The sequence below is a fragment of the Rhinocladiella mackenziei genome (assembly GCF_000835555.1).
Source record: "Rhinocladiella mackenziei CBS 650.93 unplaced genomic scaffold supercont1.1, whole genome shotgun sequence".
NCBI lineage: Eukaryota > Fungi > Ascomycota > Eurotiomycetes > Chaetothyriales > Herpotrichiellaceae > Rhinocladiella > Rhinocladiella mackenziei.
This window is the reverse complement of record NW_013550604.1, coordinates 1950868-1970503: the sequence shown is the minus strand read 5'-3', so window position 1 is coordinate 1970503 and position 19636 is coordinate 1950868. Positions and strand designations below refer to the sequence as shown.

The 19636-nt window shown below is 52.1% G+C and overlaps 8 protein-coding genes across 8 annotated transcripts; 3 read left to right on the top strand and 5 right to left on the bottom strand.

Annotated features, from left to right (window-relative positions):
- Nucleotides 1–859: 859 nt before the first annotated feature.
- Z518_00686 (uncharacterized protein) lies at nucleotides 860–2409 on the top strand (the record flags this gene model as incomplete). Its single annotated transcript, XM_013421288.1, has 2 exons — nucleotides 860–991; nucleotides 1045–2409. The coding sequence occupies 2 exons, from the start codon at nucleotides 860–862 to the stop codon at nucleotides 2407–2409; spliced, it is 1497 nt and encodes a 498-aa protein (XP_013276742.1).
- Nucleotides 2410–3162: 753 nt separating this feature from the next.
- Nucleotides 3163–3591, top strand: Z518_00685 (uncharacterized protein; the record flags this gene model as incomplete). The annotated part of the gene is made up of 2 exons (XM_013421287.1): nucleotides 3163–3241; nucleotides 3293–3591. 2 exons carry the CDS (start codon nucleotides 3163–3165, stop codon nucleotides 3589–3591), a joined length of 378 nt encoding a protein of 125 aa, XP_013276741.1.
- Nucleotides 3592–3937: 346 nt separating this feature from the next.
- Z518_00684 (uncharacterized protein) lies at nucleotides 3938–5161 on the bottom strand (the record flags this gene model as incomplete). The annotated part of the gene is made up of 5 exons (XM_013421286.1): nucleotides 3938–4104; nucleotides 4168–4468; nucleotides 4564–4827; nucleotides 4896–4997; nucleotides 5045–5161. 5 exons carry the CDS (start codon nucleotides 5159–5161, stop codon nucleotides 3938–3940), a joined length of 951 nt encoding a protein of 316 aa, XP_013276740.1.
- A 1909-nt stretch (nucleotides 5162–7070) lies between these two features.
- Z518_00683 (uncharacterized protein) lies at nucleotides 7071–11466 on the bottom strand (the record flags this gene model as incomplete). Its single annotated transcript, XM_013421285.1, has 4 exons — nucleotides 7071–10996; nucleotides 11046–11169; nucleotides 11221–11372; nucleotides 11436–11466. The coding sequence occupies 4 exons, from the start codon at nucleotides 11464–11466 to the stop codon at nucleotides 7071–7073; spliced, it is 4233 nt and encodes a 1410-aa protein (XP_013276739.1).
- A 580-nt stretch (nucleotides 11467–12046) lies between these two features.
- Z518_00682 (tubulin alpha chain) lies at nucleotides 12047–13755 on the bottom strand (the record flags this gene model as incomplete). The annotated part of the gene is made up of 7 exons (XM_013421284.1): nucleotides 12047–12275; nucleotides 12332–12755; nucleotides 12808–13334; nucleotides 13384–13463; nucleotides 13502–13543; nucleotides 13598–13638; nucleotides 13731–13755. The coding sequence occupies 7 exons, from the start codon at nucleotides 13753–13755 to the stop codon at nucleotides 12047–12049; spliced, it is 1368 nt and encodes a 455-aa protein (XP_013276738.1).
- A 353-nt stretch (nucleotides 13756–14108) lies between these two features.
- Nucleotides 14109–14864, top strand: Z518_00681 (uncharacterized protein; the record flags this gene model as incomplete). The annotated part of the gene is made up of 2 exons (XM_013421283.1): nucleotides 14109–14393; nucleotides 14442–14864. 2 exons carry the CDS (start codon nucleotides 14109–14111, stop codon nucleotides 14862–14864), a joined length of 708 nt encoding a protein of 235 aa, XP_013276737.1.
- Nucleotides 14865–14875: 11 nt separating this feature from the next.
- Nucleotides 14876–17128, bottom strand: Z518_00680 (uncharacterized protein; the record flags this gene model as incomplete). Its single annotated transcript, XM_013421282.1, has 1 exon — nucleotides 14876–17128. One exon carries the CDS (start codon nucleotides 17126–17128, stop codon nucleotides 14876–14878), a length of 2253 nt encoding a protein of 750 aa, XP_013276736.1.
- A 529-nt stretch (nucleotides 17129–17657) lies between these two features.
- On the bottom strand, nucleotides 17658–18705 carry Z518_00679 (uncharacterized protein; the record flags this gene model as incomplete). The annotated part of the gene is made up of 4 exons (XM_013421281.1): nucleotides 17658–17843; nucleotides 17894–18087; nucleotides 18147–18385; nucleotides 18440–18705. 4 exons carry the CDS (start codon nucleotides 18703–18705, stop codon nucleotides 17658–17660), a joined length of 885 nt encoding a protein of 294 aa, XP_013276735.1.
- Nucleotides 18706–19636: the final 931 nt, after the last annotated feature.

Here is a 19636-nt window from a genome sequence, read left to right as displayed (position 1 = left end):
TCAAGAGGAGCGGTCCGTAACCGACAGAGGTCAAGGAAGGGGCTGGAAAGACGTTTTTGTACCTGGGGTAGAATAGGATGGAGCTAGCTCACACGGTCCACGCCTCCTCGCAAAAAAAAAAAAAAAAAGAAAAAGAAAATTTGAGAGGAAGAAACGAGCAGACCCTAACTTCTCCTTCAGGAGCAGGGAAGCTCCATGTCACTTTGCTCTCCCCGCATTGTCCTGGCTGCCGTCTAAAAATTGCGTGATCCGACCGCCAATCCGCGCAAAGCGGGCACGAGGGAAGCTGTCGTCGGGGACCAGAACACGAAGAGTGACTCAAGCCATCAAGGCCGCGTAGATCGAACACGAGTGTGAACACGAGGAACCGGACGATAGAAACTTAAACCGGGGGGACCGTATGAGCCTAGACATGAAGTAACCCCGATGGGTCAGCCTCTGGCAGCCTCGTATAGATGACGGTGATTTCCCAAGGAGAAAACGTGAGCTGACTGCGTTATTAAAGGATAGAACCAGGACGACCTGTATTGCCGTGGGCAGCAGGGTATGTACTCCCTGTCACATTTGTTCCTCGCTCGCCGGTGAGGCTGAGTGGCCGAGGTCGCCCAGGGCTGATGTTTCTTTATCTTTTTGAGGGGCAGACATGGGGGATGGAGATGGCCGCCCGGATCCGACACTGGGCCCGCCGGAGATGTGATGGAGAAGCCGGAGGAAAAGTCGCTTGTTGAATGATCGATTTGGCTATGACTTCCTCCTAGCACAGCTTTCGCGAACGTTTCTTTTCCATCTCACCGCTCAGGATCATCTTCTGTCCATCAGCAACATTCCCGGTTGCTCCTCCTCTTGAGCCACCATAGCTATGGGTCTGTGGAAGCCCCACGACGTCCTGCTCTGTCACATCATTCCTTTACGAGGCCAAAGGCCTGTCTTTCTCGAGTTCCGCTCCTCCAAAGTCTTCATTCTAGTTGCGGTGTGCTGGTCCGTATTCACGGTAGGTATTCCAGGATCTCTCCGCCACTCGACGTGTGTCTAACCACTCCCCAGGATGTCTTTCTGTACGGGGTCGTCGTCCCGGTCATCCCCTTTGCTCTCCAAGACCGAGTCCACATCCCTCACGAACACACTCAGCATTGGGTTTCCGTCCTCTTGGCCGTCTACGCGGCGGCACTGTTGTTCCTCGCCCCCATTTGCGGTATTGTAGCTGATCGGACAAGTTCTCGAAAGGGTCCTCTGCTGGTCGGTCTCATCGTCCTGGCCGGATCGACGCTGATGTTTTGCTTGGGCCAAACAATTCCGGTCCTTGTCGTTGGCCGGATGCTGCAAGGTGCTTCAGCATCTGTGGTCTGGACCGTCGCCCTCGCCCTGCTTGCCGACACGGTCGGCGAGGACGAATCTGGCCAAGCGATTGGGTACGTGAGTCTTGCGACTTCCCTGGGCATCTTGGTGGCGCCCTTGATTGGTGGCGTGGTATACGAGAAGTCGGGATACTACGCCGTGTTCGGCGTCACCTTTGCCGTCATTGGCCTGGACATCCTCTTGCGCCTGGTGTTGATTGAGAAAAAGACGGCGGTGCGATGGCTCGGACCCGACTCGTCATCAGTTCAGCCCTCCTCAACCGGCGCCACTCAAACCGACATCCCACTCCCAGATCGAGATCGATCGGCCGCCGGGGGCGAGAAGAGCGCACACGCCGCCATCACCGAGCCTTCCCACCGCCATCCCAAGAGGAAACTACCGCCAATGCTCATCCTTCTCCGGTCCCGTCGGATTCTGGCTGCGTTCTGGGGGAATTTAGTCGGCGCCATGACGTTCACGGCCGTGGACACCACTCTGCCCCTGTACGTCAATCAGATCTTCGGCTGGGATTCTCTGGGAGCTGGTTTGGCCTTTATCGCCCTGCTCGCGCCGAGCTTTGCCGGCCCCGTGATAGGGCATTGGACCGACAAGTATGGACCTCGCTGGATTGCGGCGTCGGGCCTCTTCCTCTCGGTGCCATTTTGGGTCCTGCTCCGACTGGTGGACCACGACACCGTCGGTCAGGCTGTCCTCCTCTGTGCCCTTCTCGTGCTTCTTGGCTTGGCCACTGCGTTGGTGCTGACCTCGTTAATGGCCGAGTTCAGCAAAGTCTGTGATGCCAAAGTGCGTCAGGAACCTGACCTTTTTGCGGGAAAGTCGGCCTATGCTCAGAGCTATGGGATTTTCAACGTGGCATGGGCGGCAGGTAGTTTGCTGGGGCCACTCGTTTCGGGATCTATTAGGACGGCTGCCGGCTGGAAAACCATGACGTGGACGATGGCTTTGTGGTGCGCGGTAGGCGTCCTTCCCACCGTATTGTATTCAGGTGGCATGATCAGGAAGAGCCAGAGGCCGAACCGGGGCAGAGGAGTTTTGGCCGATGAGACTGCGTGAAAGTTGCACACTTGAAAAGCGACGTGCATGCGAGGATCTGCTTGACATGAATTGCTCATGTAAATTGCTTTGTGCGACATAGATCGCGTACTGTTCTAGTGAGCATGGTTGGTGTTCCAATCGCATCTTAGGCGCACCCTGATCCTGAAACAACTGCCCCCAAGGTGGTGGGGAGACCGCACGAGGCTGACACGTTCAGCCTCGGCTCCTCAATTTTTCAGATCCTCCCACGGTTTCATCTCGTGTTCTTTCTTTCTTCCCATCACGGTTGTCAAAACATGGCGTCTCATCGTCTCATCGCCCGCCTGTGGCCGGCCAAAGGTCGCCCATGCACGTAATCGTCTCCGAAGGCTTCTCAAACAATCAAATTTGTTGATGCGTGTGTACCCTGTTTCGAGACTGGGTAGTCGTGCAAAACATGATCGATGGCTTGATGAATACCTGTCGCGCCCGCTTTCTCGAGAGGCATCTCTCTCTTTGTTATTGTCGTCAATCAATTCGGCGTGCTCACATTGGCAATATCTCGGCAGGTTTCCTTGAATTGCATCTCTTCATTGCTACAGCCACGGCACGGTGCTCATTCTACTACTTAATCTCCTCGCTTCATCAGTTCTGACCCTGTCTCTTCTTGTCCATTCCTCAGAGATACCTAACCGCCTTTATTCTGCTGGCCGATCATCACTCACGCACCATTTCGGTCACGTCTTTGACCGCCTCAACATCTTGGAGACCAGTCTTTTCCATTCAGCCCCGATGTTCATCAATCCCGTCCTCGTCCTTCGTGTCTTGCAAGGCGTTTTGGCTTTCATTGCCATGGCCCTCGGAGCATCAGGTGAGAGTATTGCCGCCGCGTCATTGCTCATATTTAACATTCCACACCCAGTGGCCAATGTTTTGAATACCCACGATCCTCCAGTTGATGTCCCTGGTGGTGTCATCTTCTTCGTTTTCACGGCCGTCTTCACCATGCTCGTCACCGTCCCGTATACCATCCTGACGCCTCGGTACTTTCCCATCCTCGCGCATCCATACGCAATGCTCGCCGCTGAATCCATAACCTGTATCTTTTGGCTGGCTGGCTTTGCCGCCAATGCCAATCTTGTTGGAAAGTCGAGCATCTGCGACCTCGGGGCGTGCGAAGGCGCAAGGGGCAGCGTGGTTCTCGGTGTCTTTGAATTGTAAGCGCCTCGCCCCCTTTTTTTCGAGAGCCTTGTTTTCAGCATTTTCCGACTCCTAACCGAATGATCAGTTTGCTATTCGGCGTCACCGCCTTTTTCGCTTTTTCTCATGTCTTTCTTGGCGGTCGATTCAGTGGAAACAAGCCACAAAATAAGGAGCCGATGGTACATAGATCGTGGACTGGTGCAGAACGTGTTTAAGGGGGGCTGGCGAGGCCAAACAAGACTGGACATATCATGAATCCTCCCATAGTATCCCAACAATGAATGCATGCAAATGGTGCCTTCCATGTGGCCTTTCACGGTTGCCCGCAATTTTGACCGGGTGCTCGACTGCGCCTCTGACCATCTCAGTGCCCTTCTTGCTCGCCCAACATTGCCAGATATCGTGTAGGGGCACTCCTCAGATCGAACTTAGCGTTACATGCTTGGGGCGCAGAGGGCTCCACCGTCTTGGTGTCCTTCTCCCTCACGTTCTCAGCAGGAGACTCCCGGTACCAATCTCGAAGCGTCGCAACTGAAGTAGCACCTTTCCAATTTCTAAAGAGCCACCTTGGACGCGGTTGTCAGTAGTGGTCACCCGAGGACGAATTCTGGCTGCTCTCCATCAATAATTGCGAAAGGGGTGCCATCTGCGAGGCTCTTCTCCGTTGCCTTCGAGTTCTGAAGGCCGCGGCACGCCAGCAGACTTCCCACTCATCAGAAAGCCTGTCATCCCACATAAATTTCCGCATTGTCTCTTCAGTGTCCTCCCATGATCTTGCTTCGGGCATTCGATCAACCAGTCTGTCGAGAACCACGTGATTCTCCGGAGACGCGTCGATCTGCTTATCCCAAGCACTGGCCAAGACGATGGAACACCACAGAAGACACCGTTGTAGCTATGGACTTCGGGGAATGTCGACGTTTCATTGAACGCCTTCAGGATTGGACATTCGTTGTACAAGTGTAAAGAGAACGCCAAGAAGGCTCTCACCATTCGAGATTCCATCGGGATCAAAGGAAGGGCGGAGAGACATTGCAAATCATAAATCGCTCGCTGGAGGGTCATTTCAGGGCGAGGGAGAAGCAGTCTTTCATCCAGGGACCGGGACATCCAACCGATTAGCTCTGTCAGCTTTACCAGAAAACTGATAAATTCCACCGCAATACTCCCACCCAACGCGACTTCAGCAAACCCTTCGGGAAGCTTCGCGATCACGGTGCAGAGATCCGGAGGGAAAGGGTGGCCCGGATAAAACTATCCTGGTCAGCAAAGCACGTATGTTCCCTCTGGAGGCTTTCTCACGCTAGAACTCGACCTCGCACAAAGATGAAAAGTTCGTCGCCCTCGTCGGCATCGCACGATCGACGCATGGTCTCCAATGCATGAAGGTGTACCTTGAAGGCTTCCAGATCATTGATCATATACTGCAATCGGTCGTCTTCAAGGTTGAAACTCTTGTCAAGCTTCTTACGTTCAATGTCAGGAGAGTAGACATGGTCAACAATATGAGACCAGAACAATGACGGTCCGGAGCACTGAGGCTACTTCTCAGCTCATTCAATGCCACCCCTCGATGTTTAAGTGACATCTTGTTCGCATATGGCTCAGTTCCTCTTCTCATGACCCATGCGGCTCTTGCCATGGCGATGGTTGCTTCAAACAGCATTGAATGTTGAAATGCCAACGGTAGCACGAAAGCGAGAAGCGCATTTTTCCCCCTCCGAAGGCTGAATGCTTGTACTTGCTGAGGCGAAGGGCATCGACTGTTTTCCGAATCATCATCAGTGTTGGGACTTCGACTTGAATGCCTTCGTGGCAACAGGAGTGAATGTCGACTGCCCGGAGTCAGCTTCCTGCGGCCCTGGTTCATGACTTCGAAATTGCTTCAGGAAGACAACAATGCATCTTCCTCTTCATTCACAAACTTCAACATAAGAGAGAAGAGTAATCAAAATCATCGCCCATCGTTAAATGGTATCGAGGCCACGCGCTCGTGGACAACGAAAGCTTTCAATCACGTATGTCCCTTTTTCGTGGGCCAGCCATCTCGAAGGCATCTTACGCTTAATCATGGGCGTTCCCTCGACCACCTCGTAAAGGAAATTTAGGTCTCCAACTCGAAAGTTCAGCTGCAGTGTTCTCGGCACCACATGGCTGCAATTGGCGAATCAGCCAAAGCCAATTAGGGGAGACAACTTCCACACAAAGTGCGAGCAAGTTTAGGAGGCTTCTGCAACCCGACCTTGTTTTGCCGACCCGCATCCTCGACAATATGCTCGTGCGCTTTGGTGAATGACACGGAAGAGTGTTGATATTCGCCCAATTGCTTCCTATGTTGGTAGCTTGACTGGGAAGCCTGCTGCGAAGCTCGATTGGAAACTAAATAGAGAACATTTCTTCATTGGGACAATGTTACCCCTAGACCAATTGGAGGAAAATTGTCATGATTGACCTGTTGGTGATCAAATATCGTGCCTATTCGAGGGCACTGGCTTTGGATTGAATTTTCGTCCAGTTGATGTTTGGAGATGGTTGAACCCCATCCATCGATCGGGTCTCACCTCTTGTAACTCTCTACACTGAATAAATACTCTAGGTTTCTGGGAAGCGGACGTGCCAGCTGGGCACCAGTACTAGAAGTAGTGCGTTCGTAGGTCGTACCCCGAGGCCAATGCTAGATGGGGTGGCTTTCCAAACTGAAAAATACCCTATGAGCTGGGCCTCCAGGCGATCGCCGACGCCCTTTGGATCGAGGTCCGATGAATAGCGCAGGTTGAGAAAAGCGTCGTTCCTTTGTCAGATTGCAAAATATATGATAACAGATGATGTCTAGCTTGTGATGAAAAATCCTGTCTGCTATGACATCTCCCAACCTCGGTTTATTCAGCCCTATGATCCTTCGAGGGAGCGATCCAATAGGACGCCGCAAGATACAAACTACGACCGGAACGGGCTATTGATTAGAACCTTTCCAAGACTTCATTATACATGTGCTTGACTAGAGACCATAGAACTAGTCAGTAGGTGGAGATATAGAACGGGAGATATGATAGTAAACGGCTTTGACGAAAATCATTTCATGTCGGGTAAAAAGAGTACGAGGTTGATCGAGAAGTTTCAATGACAGAGCAGGGACAAAAGAATGCGGCCAGGGTGTAAAAGGAGAGAGAATTTAAGTGCTTTTCTGTTCCCATCTCTCGCTCACTCACTCAATCATTCACTCAATTAAGATATCTGCCGGTGTCTGTTCTGTCTCGCTTTGTTTGAGCAAAGGGAAGAAAGAAAATTGCGCAGTCAAGTAATCAACCAATAGCCGTTTGAATTTTCCATCTGTACAATTCCATCTTAGTTCCTCTCATCGAACTCTCTTTGCTGTGTTGGGCGAATTGGTTTGTAGTAAATTGAATTTCCACAAGGTTGGTCGCTCGCTAATTAGACGGAATTCATCTCCAAGGATAATGCCAATGCACTTGACTGGTCTGGTCAAGATCGGAACGTCAGGTAATCAGCAGCCTGTGAATCAAGTAGTCAGTCAAAATAAAGCCCAAGTAAAATACGAGAGAAACAAAAGGACGCCTGACCTTGTCGATATTGTAATCAAACCTCTCCAACGCAGCTAAGCTCTCCTCACGCGACCAACCCATTGCTGTCAACCGCTTCAGAATTGGATCATCATGTTCGGTGCCAGAGCTCAACGCTCGTCCAGGCTGAGGCCGTTCAGGTTTCGGTGCGGGAGCGGGAGCGGGAGTGGGCACGGCCGCCGATGGTTCCGGGTCTCGTGGCAGTGCCTCTGGACGCCTTGTACTATCTCCCAATCCTCCGGTCTCAGGAGCTGATAGCGCGGGTTGAGAAGAGTCGGCATTCGAACTCAACGGTGCGAAAAGTGCATCCCAGTCGTGAGATACTGGTGAGGCTGCAGATTGAGGTGCGGCATTCGAAGAAGAGGCAGGTCCGTTGGACCTGAAGAAATCATCGCTCGCCAGTTTAGGTGTTCCATTCGTCGCCGGATCGTATGCAGACGGGTGAGGAACATTGGAAGATCTGGATTGAGGCGGTGAATCAAATGTTGGGTCGAAGTCAATGTTATTCTTTGCTGGACTGAACACGTCGCCTTCGTCATCGTCATCATCATCATCCTCTACTGGAGCAGTTCCCATGCCTGAAAATGCAGAGTCGAAATCAAACGGAGCGGCTTCGGTAGGGGGTGGTGCTGTTGCTTTGACATCCGTCGAACTTCGGGAATGAGCTTCGGGACCATAGGCAGGTGGGCTACCACTCGGTGGCATTGCAGGATTCGTAGAGCCGGTCGCTATCGGAGGTGAGGTGGGATCTTCTCTCTCGGGGAGCAGTCCTTTATATTCGCGCGGGAAATGCGACGGGTTGTCGTCCGGCACAGCATCACCATACGTTGGCGGAGATGCCTGCCGTTCGGTGCCTGGGAGCGGACTTGTCGTTGACGCGGATCCTTCCAAGGGAGGACCGGGTGAGAGCACATCATTCGAGACAGGGTGAACCTCAGGTCGCTTTCCAGCCTTGGTATCAGAAGGGTCATCTCGAGGTGGAGATCTGGTGTTGAAATCATCATCAAATTTCATTGGTGTCTCTTCACTATACACGCTGCTGTCATCATCACCACCAAGCTCTTGGATATCGGGAAATTCCTTGGTTGAGGTGTTTTCCGTGCCGTTTGGTGCCGGTGCCTTTGACATGCTGGTAAATGCCGAGTCAAAATCGGCAGCTTGTTGCGATGCCGTTCGTTGATGAGCAGGTCCGCCAAAAAATTCGTCGAAGTTCTGCTCAGGGGCTTTTGATGGTCCAGAAGGTTCGCTGGTCGCAGGTTTGTCTCCACCGTTGGTGGTAGCTGCAGCTCCCACTCCGACGACAGCAGCCGCCGAAGCTCGGGTCTCTCCGGGAGTATGTGACTGTGAAGTTGAGGGGAATGCGCCTGGGATACCTCCAATATCTGAAGATGCTTTGCCACCGGTATCCTCCATTGAATCTGTAGAGACTGATGGCTGAGGCAAAGTTTGCCGAACTGACTCTTGCTCCTCATCTGGTGCAGCCGCCGTGAACGGATCGTCGGTTGAATCCCTCTGTTCTGCTGGGCTTGGAGTTGAAGTCGTCGGAGTCAATGCTCGTGGAGTGTCGGCAGGACTCAATCGGCTGGTTGGTGGCGCCACCTTCACCGAAGAACTGATTGAATCTTCCCTATCCACAGATTTTTGTAGAGGCAGTGCTGCAGAACTGATCTGTCTCGATTGGGGCGGTGCAGGCGGTTCGACGGCATCTCTAGGCGTGGAAGAGGAGCCCGGAGATTCGATGCGAGGGATGCTACTGGACGGGCCGCTTGGTGGTGGTGACTGAGCGGAAAACGACACTGGGGGTGCGGGTGCAGCTGGGGAGCCCGAGGCAAACGAAGGACCGAAAATACTGTCGAAGGCACTCTGATTATCCTTTGACTCTCCACCTGTGATTGGAGGTGAGAATGACGTATCCGTCGTCCGCCTAAAGAATGGGTTTGAGTTGGTTGATGGTGCAGGGCTGGTAACAGCCGGAGGACTCTTGACGGATGGAACGGGGACGTTTCGGACCTCCTCCAACTCCTTCTTGGACGCCTCAACTTCTCGTGCCGACTCTTCTGCTTCTCGCTGGGCATCTTCAATTTGCTTCCGAGCTGCAGCAATTTCTGCTTTCAGTCTATCTCGCTCGGCCTCGTTAGTAGCTAACTGCTTCTTGTTGATGGCCACTAAACCTTTCTGTTGTCTCGCCTCGGATTTCAATTTCTCGAGTTGTGGTTTGAGCTGATCAATTTCCTGGTTCATTTGCCGAATTCGTTCCTTCAATGAGGTGTTTTCCCGTTGATCCGATTCCAATGCAGCGCGTAGCTTTTGATGTTGTGTTGAAAGATCTTGATGGGTACCGTCAATCATGGCCATGTCTTGCTGCAATCTCTTGATATCATTCTTGGAAGCCGTCAGTTGTTCTTGCAACGCTTTGACCTCTTGGACCTCTTTCTCATAAAGAGATCTCAATTGAGCCAGCCGGCCTTCAAAGGCTCGTTTCTGCGCCGTGGTATTGGAAAGATCTTGTTCGGTTTGCTTTCTCGTGCTTTGCAACCCCGTCATTTGTCCAGATAAAGTGCTCACCTGATTGGACAGATTTCCCAGCTCGCTCGTTTCGTTTGTGAGTTTCGAACTGACTTCTGGATCGGCGTCTCCAAGCAGGTCATCCGTGGGCATAGGTGGAGACTTGGTCGGAGGGGCGGGCGATCCTGTTGACTGAGGAATAATGCTTTGGCCAAATGAGCTGGATGGCACAAATGGCTTGAAAGTGCTCGATGTCGTTTGCGGAGATAGGGTCGAAGCAATGCCTGGAGGCTTTGCGGAAGAACCAGCATCAGTTCCCCCAGTCGACTGAGGCGCCTGCAAAGATGCGGGCGCTGGGACTGTTGGAGCAGGCCCAAATGCATCGAGACCGAAGAGGTCGTCGGCAGCTGAACGTGGTTTGGTGATGGATACGTTTTCGAAAGCCGGAGCAGTTGGCTGAGGTGGAGGAACTTGTTGCTTTCGCATACTCGGTGGAACCAGAGATGGCGGGAGAGTGGATGGAAGAATTCCTCGTCCATCTTTCGTACCACGCTGTTGTCGGATCAAGTACATGGCAACAGCAAACTCGTCTCTGTTTAGTTGTCCTTCGGAATTGATATCAGCCAAATCCCAAATCTGGGCGAGGATCTCCTCTGGAAGTCTAGCATTGCCAAAGAACTCAACTGCTTGGTCTCCCGTAATGAAACCTCTTCCCTGACGATCGACGGTAGCAAAAATAGAGTCAAATCGGGCTTTGTCAGCAGGACTGACGGCCCAGTTGTCTCCAGTGGATTGCGAAGACAGAGGAGTGCTGACTTGTTGTCGGGTGATCGGACTCTGCGGACGAGCATTGAACCCGGTGAATTGGGGAGGGACACCCGGCACCGCACTAGAACCAGGCCGTGAGCCACTACCCATTCGACCAGGCAGTCGACGAGTTGCCGCATCGTAGAGGCCTGGAGGCAAGGTGTTCGGAACACCACGCATTTGGCCAGATTTGTAAGAAGCCAGGAGATGCATGGCAATGACAAATTCAGTCACATCCAATGATCCACGTCCTTGCGTATCCGAAAGACCCCATATTCTTCCCAGAACCTCATTTGGCAACTTGGCTCTTTCAAATATCTGTTTGGCAACGAGTCCTGAGAGGAATCCATTTTCCGCGCCTGACTTTTCAAACAATGCCGAATACTCTGCAACTTTATCTGGACTCAAGGCTGGTACACGAATTGGAGGAGGGCCAGGGGGAGTAGGGCTCGCAGGGGGTCCCGTTGTTTGTTGTGGAAGAGGTTGTGGTTGTTCGCTTTGGGCACCTTCAAATCGAGGCAGCGGCGCGGCTGCAGAAATGTCAGCATCGATTGGGAAATGGATGTCCTGGCACCATACTCTGTGTTGCTAGTTGCGCCGATGGTGGTCGACCATTTTGCGCATGACCAATTAGCCGTAGAACAACACCAAAGCCCGCGGGAGTTAGGAAGCCTCGATTTTCTGTATCGGCAATCTGCCAGATCTGGACGCAGTCAATACAAGTCCATCTCTCATCGCTCAGGGATTTTCTGACTTGTCCCAAAACATCTGGTGGCAGCTTTGTGCGCTCGAAGAATTTAACAGCCACATCTCCAGATACCGCTCCGAAGCCGTCGGGATCTGCCTCTTTTAAGAGCTGCCCATATACTCTCTTCTCCTCGGCTGTGAGGTTGAGGTTCGGATGACCTGGAAATGAAGTCGTCAGTGGGAAAAGTCAAACACGTCCATCCTCTGACAAGACTGACGAACCCGAAGCTGACGAGCCTATGATCTCCGCCATTACCGAAATCTCGATGGGTTAATTTACCGGACGCGACAGTTTGAAGGAGATCAGAGATTGCGCATGGATGAGGGTGACATGGGAACGAGCCAAAGGTGGAGGAAATAATGAGCGCGCTCAAAGTGATGAGATATAATGAGTACGGAGAGAAAATTGAGATCGCGAATTCCCCATAGGTGAGAGAAATGGCTGGAAGGTCATACAATATATGAGGGATTGCGATGACGAACGGGGAGGTCATATCCGCCAAGAGGAAGCTCTAAGCCCTAAACCGAGGCGCCACCGAAGACCCGAAACGGAGGCTTGTTAGACGGAATACTGCCATCACTTGGGGTGTGGTGAACTACTTGGAGCTTTCACCAAACCGTTTCGTTCTGGGTTTCGACTAATAACTAGTTTGGTTTGTGCCAAATTACCATGCGGTTATGTTCGTCTCGCAGAGACCGACTTCAATTGAACCACCACCAATTCTTGTTTGGAGGACTCAACAATGATTAGAAACCTTCCTGGCTCCTGCACTCCTTGCCATGATCTTCCAAGAGCTCGAAGAGTTAAAGTACACACCGCGTATGGCGCGAATTTAGTGCTCAACCTCAGATACATCACCCTCCTCGAGGGAGTCACTGGCAACCTCCTCGTAGTCTCTCTCCAAAGCAGCTAGATCCTCGCGGGCTTCAGAGAATTCGCCTTCTTCCATTCCCTCACCGACATACCAATGAACGAAAGCGCGTTTGGAGTACATCAAATCGAATTTGTGAGACAACGCAGACCACGCCTCGGCAATAGCGGTGGTGTTGGAAAGCATGCAACTATAGAGGTTAGCAGTTTTTTTGGGAGGGCGAATGAAAAGGTTGAGCGAACGTACACTGCACGGCTGACCTTGGCGAGATCGCCATTTGGCACCATCTGAGGAGGTTGGTAGCAGATACCAATCTTGAATCCCGTAGGACACCAGTCGACAAATTGAATGGTACGCTTGGTCTTGAGAGTTGCAACGGCTTGATGAACATCATTGGGGACAACATCACCGCGATACAACAAGCAAGTGGCCATGTATTTGCCGTTGCGAGGATCGCATTTCACCATCTGGTTGTTAGGTTCGAAGCAAGACATGGAGATCTCTTGAACGGAGTTGGCTTCGTGTTGTGCCTTAGCTGCGGAGACAACCGGAGCGTAGGCCACCAGAGGGAAGTGAATGCGAGGGTAGGGGACGAGATTGGTTTGGAACTCTGCAAGATCGACATTGAGGGAGCCGTCAAATCGGAGGGAAGCAGTGATAGACGACACGACTATCATCACCACGGTTAGTAAAGTCCCACACGAGTGTTTCGTCTTCTCTACCTTGTGCAATCAACCGATTCAGGTTTTCGTAGTTGGGTCGTTCAATTCCAAGGCTGCGTCGGCAGATGTCATAGATTGCTTCATTGTCAACCATGAAACTGCAATCCGAGTGCTCCAAGGTGGTATGAGTGGTGAGAATCGAGTTATAGGGCTCGACCACGGCGGTAGCGACCTGGGGAGCCGGGTACACGCAAAACTCGAGCTTGCATTTTTTGCCGTAATCAACAGAGAGACGCTCCATCAACAAGGCACCAAAGCCGGAGCCGGTGCCACCTCCAAATGAGTGGAAGACCAGGAATCCTTGAAGACCACTGCAGTTGTCGGCAACACGACGAACCTTGTCGAGGACTTGGTCAATGAGCTCCTTTCCCACCGTGTAGTGTCCCCGGGCATAGTTGTTGGAAGCATCCTCTTTTCCGGTGATCATCTGCTCCGGATGGAACAGGCTTCGGTATGCGCCGGTGCGGACTTCGTCAACGACATTGGGTTCCAAGTCGCAGTAGATGGTACGAGGGACATATTTGCCACTTCCTAGTAAAGCTGTTAGCGACAGCTCCAAAGGATCAAAATTCATACGTCCCAGTCTCGGAAAAGAAGGTGCTGAAGCCTTGGTCGGGCTCGATGGCTTTGCGTTCCTCGGTGAGATAGCCATCGGGCTGGTCGGAGGATTAGCTTGAGGATCAACCACGCAAACGGATAAAGCACTCGCCTGAATCCCGTGCTCGAGGCAGTAAAGCTGTGATGGTCAGTCAATGTGATGGATGGATGAACCATAGGTCATGATGTGTACCTCCCAGCACGAGTTGGCAATTTGACAGCCAGCCTGGCCGACTGTGGGAGCAGAGTTAGCTTACTGTCGTGCGTGGTATTTGCAGATTGACAGGGGCTCCAGGGCTCAGGCGCAGAAACGCGTATTGACATACCGTTCAAACTAATGACTTCCCTCATGGTGACGGATGATGGATCAGTTCAGAAATACGATGAGGATGACAGAGAGGGAGGTGTCGCGAGATAAATCGGCCACCTCAACAAAGATGTGAACAAGCAACCGGTTATTGATTGCAGTTCAAGTTCCAAGTTGGTGATTGTGCGGAGGGGGTTTGGGTACTGCGACTTTCAAACTCGGTGGAGGAGCCAAATTTGTTGACAAAGTGCACGCTACCCCTTCACCGCCTGTCGTCGCCCAATCACAAATTTTCCGGCCGACGGGGCGCGTCAGACACAGTTCACGATGTCATTCACGTGTCTGCCCTCGAGGTGGGAAGTCCATCAAATGTTTTCATATTCTGTGCCCAGCCGCAATGAGGTACCGCACCTTGCTCCTATTCCTCCTTTACTCGTCCTTTGTCCTTGCCAACGTCGAGAAAGTCATCTTCGTTGCTCCTCCCGCTCAGTCTCCTCCACCGGATGCTGGTATTGACAATCTCCTGCTGACTCCCCTCTCCGATGGACACCCTAAGGTCAGAACTCATATCAACGCAAGCTTTCCCACCAAAGAATCTCCCAAGGGAACCGAGAGTTGGTTTCTCCTGGAGGGTTTACGTCCACATAGACGATATGAAGTCCGTGTCTGCTGGCTGGCTACGGTGAGCTCAATGGTGTCAATTCATGGTATTCCCCACTTACTATTGCAGCAACCTACGTCCTTTTGGCTTTATACCCATCCTGTCGACGTCACATTCGGAAATCCTAGCCTTCTTACTGCCTTGAATACATATTCCCACGCCCGGCATGCTCAACTACGTGCAGAGGACAAGCAGACACTTCAGTGCCGAAAGACGACTCCAAGCATGGAATCCACATTTCTCTTCGTCCAAATTTTTGCTGCGGCCGACTACTTTAGCCTGAACCAAACTTTGATGGAAACGGTACCTCCAGTTGCCGTCGATGTCATATTAGATCCTTACATTCTCAATGTCTTCCCGTCATCATTACTTTCCATCACAGTATATTTGGTGCTCATCTCAGTTGGAGCATGGTTTCTCTCCGGCCAGGTACTTCACCTTCTTAACGACACATGTCAAAATCCCGCCCGACAAAGAAACGGAAAAGTTTGACTGGCCTATTTTTAGGTTCTGACCATGGAAAATGGATCCTGGAGTTGGTCAAACTCTGTCATCAACGAAAAGAGTGGGAATTCTTCAGCATATGATGGGAGGCTCGGAATTCCTGACCCATCTGGCGAGAGGTAGTCTGTTTCCGGCACCTGAGCAAAATCGGGACGCGTCAATGGTGACATGTGTTCTCCAGAATCCTCACCGTTGCCGGCCAATGCTCCGGAGGTTGTCAACACTGGGCCACGACTCTCGGCGGGCATATCGAATCGCAATTGCCACGGCGGAGGCGGACCTTCCATTGCCTCTGATCCATCCAAGTTACCCGCTCCGTTGGTTTGGGGACTCTTCGAGACGGGAGTTTGATTGGGCGGTTGACCTCCGGTCGTCGGTCGAGTGGACCTGGCGCTGCCGGCGCTCTTGTTGACGGGGTCACCAAAGATGTTGTGGATGTCTTGCCTGCGCCTCTGCATTTGCATTTGATCACGTCTCCTGATATGCTCAATGGCGGCAAGACGCAGATAACTGGTGATTTCAAAGTGCCGACGCGCCGAGAGGTCATCCTTGGCCATGATCGTCAAGATAGCTTCCGCTTGAGCAATACTGCTGAGAAGTGGAAAGGATTTGTCGAAGTCGCCGAATATGGCAAAGCCAATGACCATGGCCGAAATAAAAGTACTGTTGGTGATCATGAATAGTCGTTTAGGGACTCCCGGCGTATGGACCAGATCCGTGGCGATCTCGATACCCCTCAGCGCCGCATCAATGCACGCCTCACTCAATGTCATGGTCACCGCGTTTCCAGCGCTGTCTTCGTCGTCCGACCGGCCCTTGATCTTGGAGGAGACCTTGAAGATCAAGAACGGTCGGGTCAACAAGATGATGGACCAATAATATGCCCCTTTGAGATGAGCGATGCCGATGGTCTGTCGCAACGTCGGAGCCGTGGAACCTCCGCCTTGATCCAGACTGTCCGCTTGCAGACCGGTTGGGAGTTGCATGGTCCAATCGCGATATTGTCGAGAAATGCTCTCCACCAGTTGGACGGAGACTTCTCGACGACAGTAGACTTCGTTCAAAATACGCTCAAAGATGAAGCATATCCTCAATGTCGCTGAGGTATTTCGTCCATTCATTTGAATGTCTTCGTAGTCCCGGGTGGATCGATTCCACGAGACACTTCCACCGTCGACCTCAGATGTTGCTGGCGGTCGACCGAGTGAGCCGCTCATGTATAAATCGAGGACCCGCAAACTCTTCCATACTCTTTCCCGAGCGACTCGTTCTCGCTGCTCAAACAAATTGGAGATATCGCTTCGGTGCAAGCCCAGCGCGTACGCCGCGCGGACAGCAATACCGAGCAACATAAATGCGCCATTTCGTCGGACGGCGGATAACATGTAGAAGGTGATCAGCGCATACGCTTGAATGGTGAGGACACTGGGATCCTCCAAAAAACTCGAAACCCCGATTTCTCGGCCACGCAGGAAATAAAATTCCGCTTGGTCCAAATCGTTCGAGTTTCGGGTCAAGGCTCCAATCGCCATAACCAGATAGTAAATTGAACTGTTGAAATCCGTTTCGGCCGTGGAATCACGCGTCCATGCACACAGGTGTTCCGTGATGTCGTCCGGATCGAACAAGTCGATGACGCCACTGGATGCCAACAGGTAATGTTTGACCAAATCTTGAGCCTCGGCCAGGTTCGGTTTGGGATACTGAGACTGTAGAGGAGTTGGGACCTTGTGCGGTGGTATCACTTCACACATTGCATGTCGAAGAGGGTCCGATGTCAGTTGACATTCTCCAATCTCCGATTTGACCAGGCGTCGGATGTTCTGGACAAATGCCAAGTTGCTCGAATCGCCGACGAAGATGAACTTGCCGCGTCCGTCGCGTAGCAATCGAGCGAGCTTAGGGACCGGAGCTCTGGAGACCAGATCTTCCTTGTCTTTTTCATATTGGGGAGACTTGGGAGCACTTCTGGAACCAGACAACGTCAGAAGCGATTCGATGGCAATGGAGGCATCATTGGACTCATTCAAGGCGTCCTTCAGGGTGATGGGATGTGACGGCGACGGATGACGTTGCTTATGCGAGACTCTCTTGGAGTAAGCCTCGGTGAAGACACATTCAGGTTCTCGACCTCGTCGCTTGCATAACAAACACGGTTGCTGCCCGTCGCATTTCTCTTTGCGACGCTTGCAAGTATCGCATGCCCTGGCTACTCGCTTGCGGTCTTCGTCCTTGACGCGCGGACGAGGCATGACATCACCTCCCAGCTCGATGGATCAGCCTTGTAGCCTTGCGGAAGCTGCTGGAGACACCCTAGGATCGATTACCGGGTGACGGTGGATACGTGGGCAATTGCAAGTCGGATATAGCACCTTGAGGATGGCCTGGAAAGTTTTGTGAGCAGCTGGAAATCGTCGGAAATGGGCGTTGAGAAATTTGTGGAGAGACGGAGGCGGCCAACGCCCGAACTCCAAGACTCAATTTTACCGAGCAGCTACAATCCCCAACCACCCCCATCCAGTGGGAATTCGACGCGGGGGGAACCAATCAGCACGATCACAATTGCGACATCTGGATGACATAATGAACCGAGGCGAAAAATAACTCTGGTATGCCAAACGGTGCTTGGTGATGCACAAGGACGGAAGGGACCCCGGTGAGCCCCCCCTGATGCTCTTTGCTCATACAAAAGAACGGACGGAATACAGGATACAAAGATTTCACTAATCACAGCCCCCAATGCCACTTATCACCCAGCCATCCTGTAAGGCCCGACTCTCCTTAGGAATGCAAGGGAGCCATCAAAATGTCGTACTTCAGTTCCAACTTAGCCTTATCATCACCCTTTCGCGGCACAAATTCTACCACCAGAGAGTCCTTGACGGCAAACACCGAGTCGTCGTCGAGATATTTGCTCTCTTTGTCGAATATTTGCGTCGTGATGGGCTTGTACCCTTCGACCAGGACCTGGTCCACTGTCAGTGTCTGATACCTCGACCACTGGATACCAAACTCACAATGAGGTGAATGTGCGCTGGTCGGTATGGATGTCTGTCCAACAATTGCAACAGCTTGCCCGCCGGGCCATCAAATGGAATGGGGTATGGGGTGGGCCTTATGCAATAAAAAGCATACTCCCCGTTTGAGTCGGTGATGAATTTTCCTCGAAGGTTACAATCGACCTGGTTCTCGTCTTGTTGTTCATACAGGCCTGCAAAGAGACTAGTCAGCCCCGGGTTGCCTAATTTGGCCGCATGGGACTCAACTGACCGTTGGTGGAGGCCTCCCAAACGTCAATGGCGGCATTTGCCAAGGGCTTTTTGGTTTGGGCACACAGAACCCGACCGTGCATGTACACGACCTCGGCATCGTCCGGTGTGTTGAAAGAAATGGTTGCTCCTTTCTCTCGGACTGGGTGGTCGTGTCTGAAAAATGGACCCAGGATAGCGCTCTGGGTGGCCATATCGGTGGCCTCGGAAGCTTTCTTGTAGGTTATCTCATCCACGAGTCTGCCATTGTCAGCATCGTCACCCCCCCCCCCGAGTCGGGTCATCAACACCTACGACTCCAGGCCGACCACATCGCAAACCAATTGACCCTCATTTCTTTTATCATTGCTCATCTGACCTGCCCAGTTGAGCAATTGTACACCCTCCATCCACTCGTCCACAGTCAGCTCAACTTCACGAGCAAAATCATGCAAATGTCTGGTCAAGCTCGTCATAACTTCTCGCATCCGAGGAGAAGTTTTGGGTCCCATAGCATCGATAACATGTTGGGTGAAGTTGGGGTCGAAGCGGGAGGCTCCTGTCTTTGTTTCGCCGTTCATGATGGGCACAAGGGAGGTGAAGACACCGGTGTTGTTGGTACTGGAGAACGGACTCGGATCCGGGATCGGAGAAGGACGCAGGTGCGACACTTGAAGAAGGGAGAAAAAGTATCGAAGAGACCCAAACTCGATCACCAGCAGGTTCCCGACCTCAAATAGGATTGGCAATCCCTGTCAGCTGTTTCGTGGAGAGCCCAAAGACTTGCGGGATACAAGCAAGCGGGCATCTTTGTCTTCTTGCCTCTGGCTCGGCGTCTCTCCTCCTACCCCGCTCCGAAACCCTGCATCGGATCCTGCGACTTTGCCTCTAGGAGGTTAAGCCTGATCACGTGGAGGACCTGTCGGAAACCTGGGGCGGCATCCACAGATCCCTCGCTAGTGAATTTGCTGCTTTCGGCATCCATCTTCGGGACGAATACTGGCTACGTCTTCTCCTTTTTGGCATATATAATTCCACAAAATTGGCTTCAAACTCGCCCGTGTGTGGCGTGACCATCCCGTTCGCTCTGATGAACACCCCGATTATCCCGAAAAGTGGACTGAGTGAGCTTATGGAATCTGGACGGAATGTATCCCGAAGGATGATCTAGCCGTCGGATCAGGAACCTGTCGAGATGGCCGACCAGACGTGACGGAAAAGGATTTTTCCACTAAATACAGAAAATCAGATTCTCATACCACCAGCAAAGGCTCGAACTGCCTTGTACGAAAGTATTTCTCCACGACGTTTGCCTGATCACCGTGACACGTTGTCTTGCCGACGGATTTCTCATCCCAGTTCTGCATCCGTCCAATAACTGCACCAACTTGTCAGTCGAGATCGACACCAGAACACGCACCCTCCTATGCTGTGTTACCGGCTGATTGTTCTTTGTCTCATCCGGTCAAGACATCTCATCCACAAAATCAACTACCTGCAGATTCTCGTTGC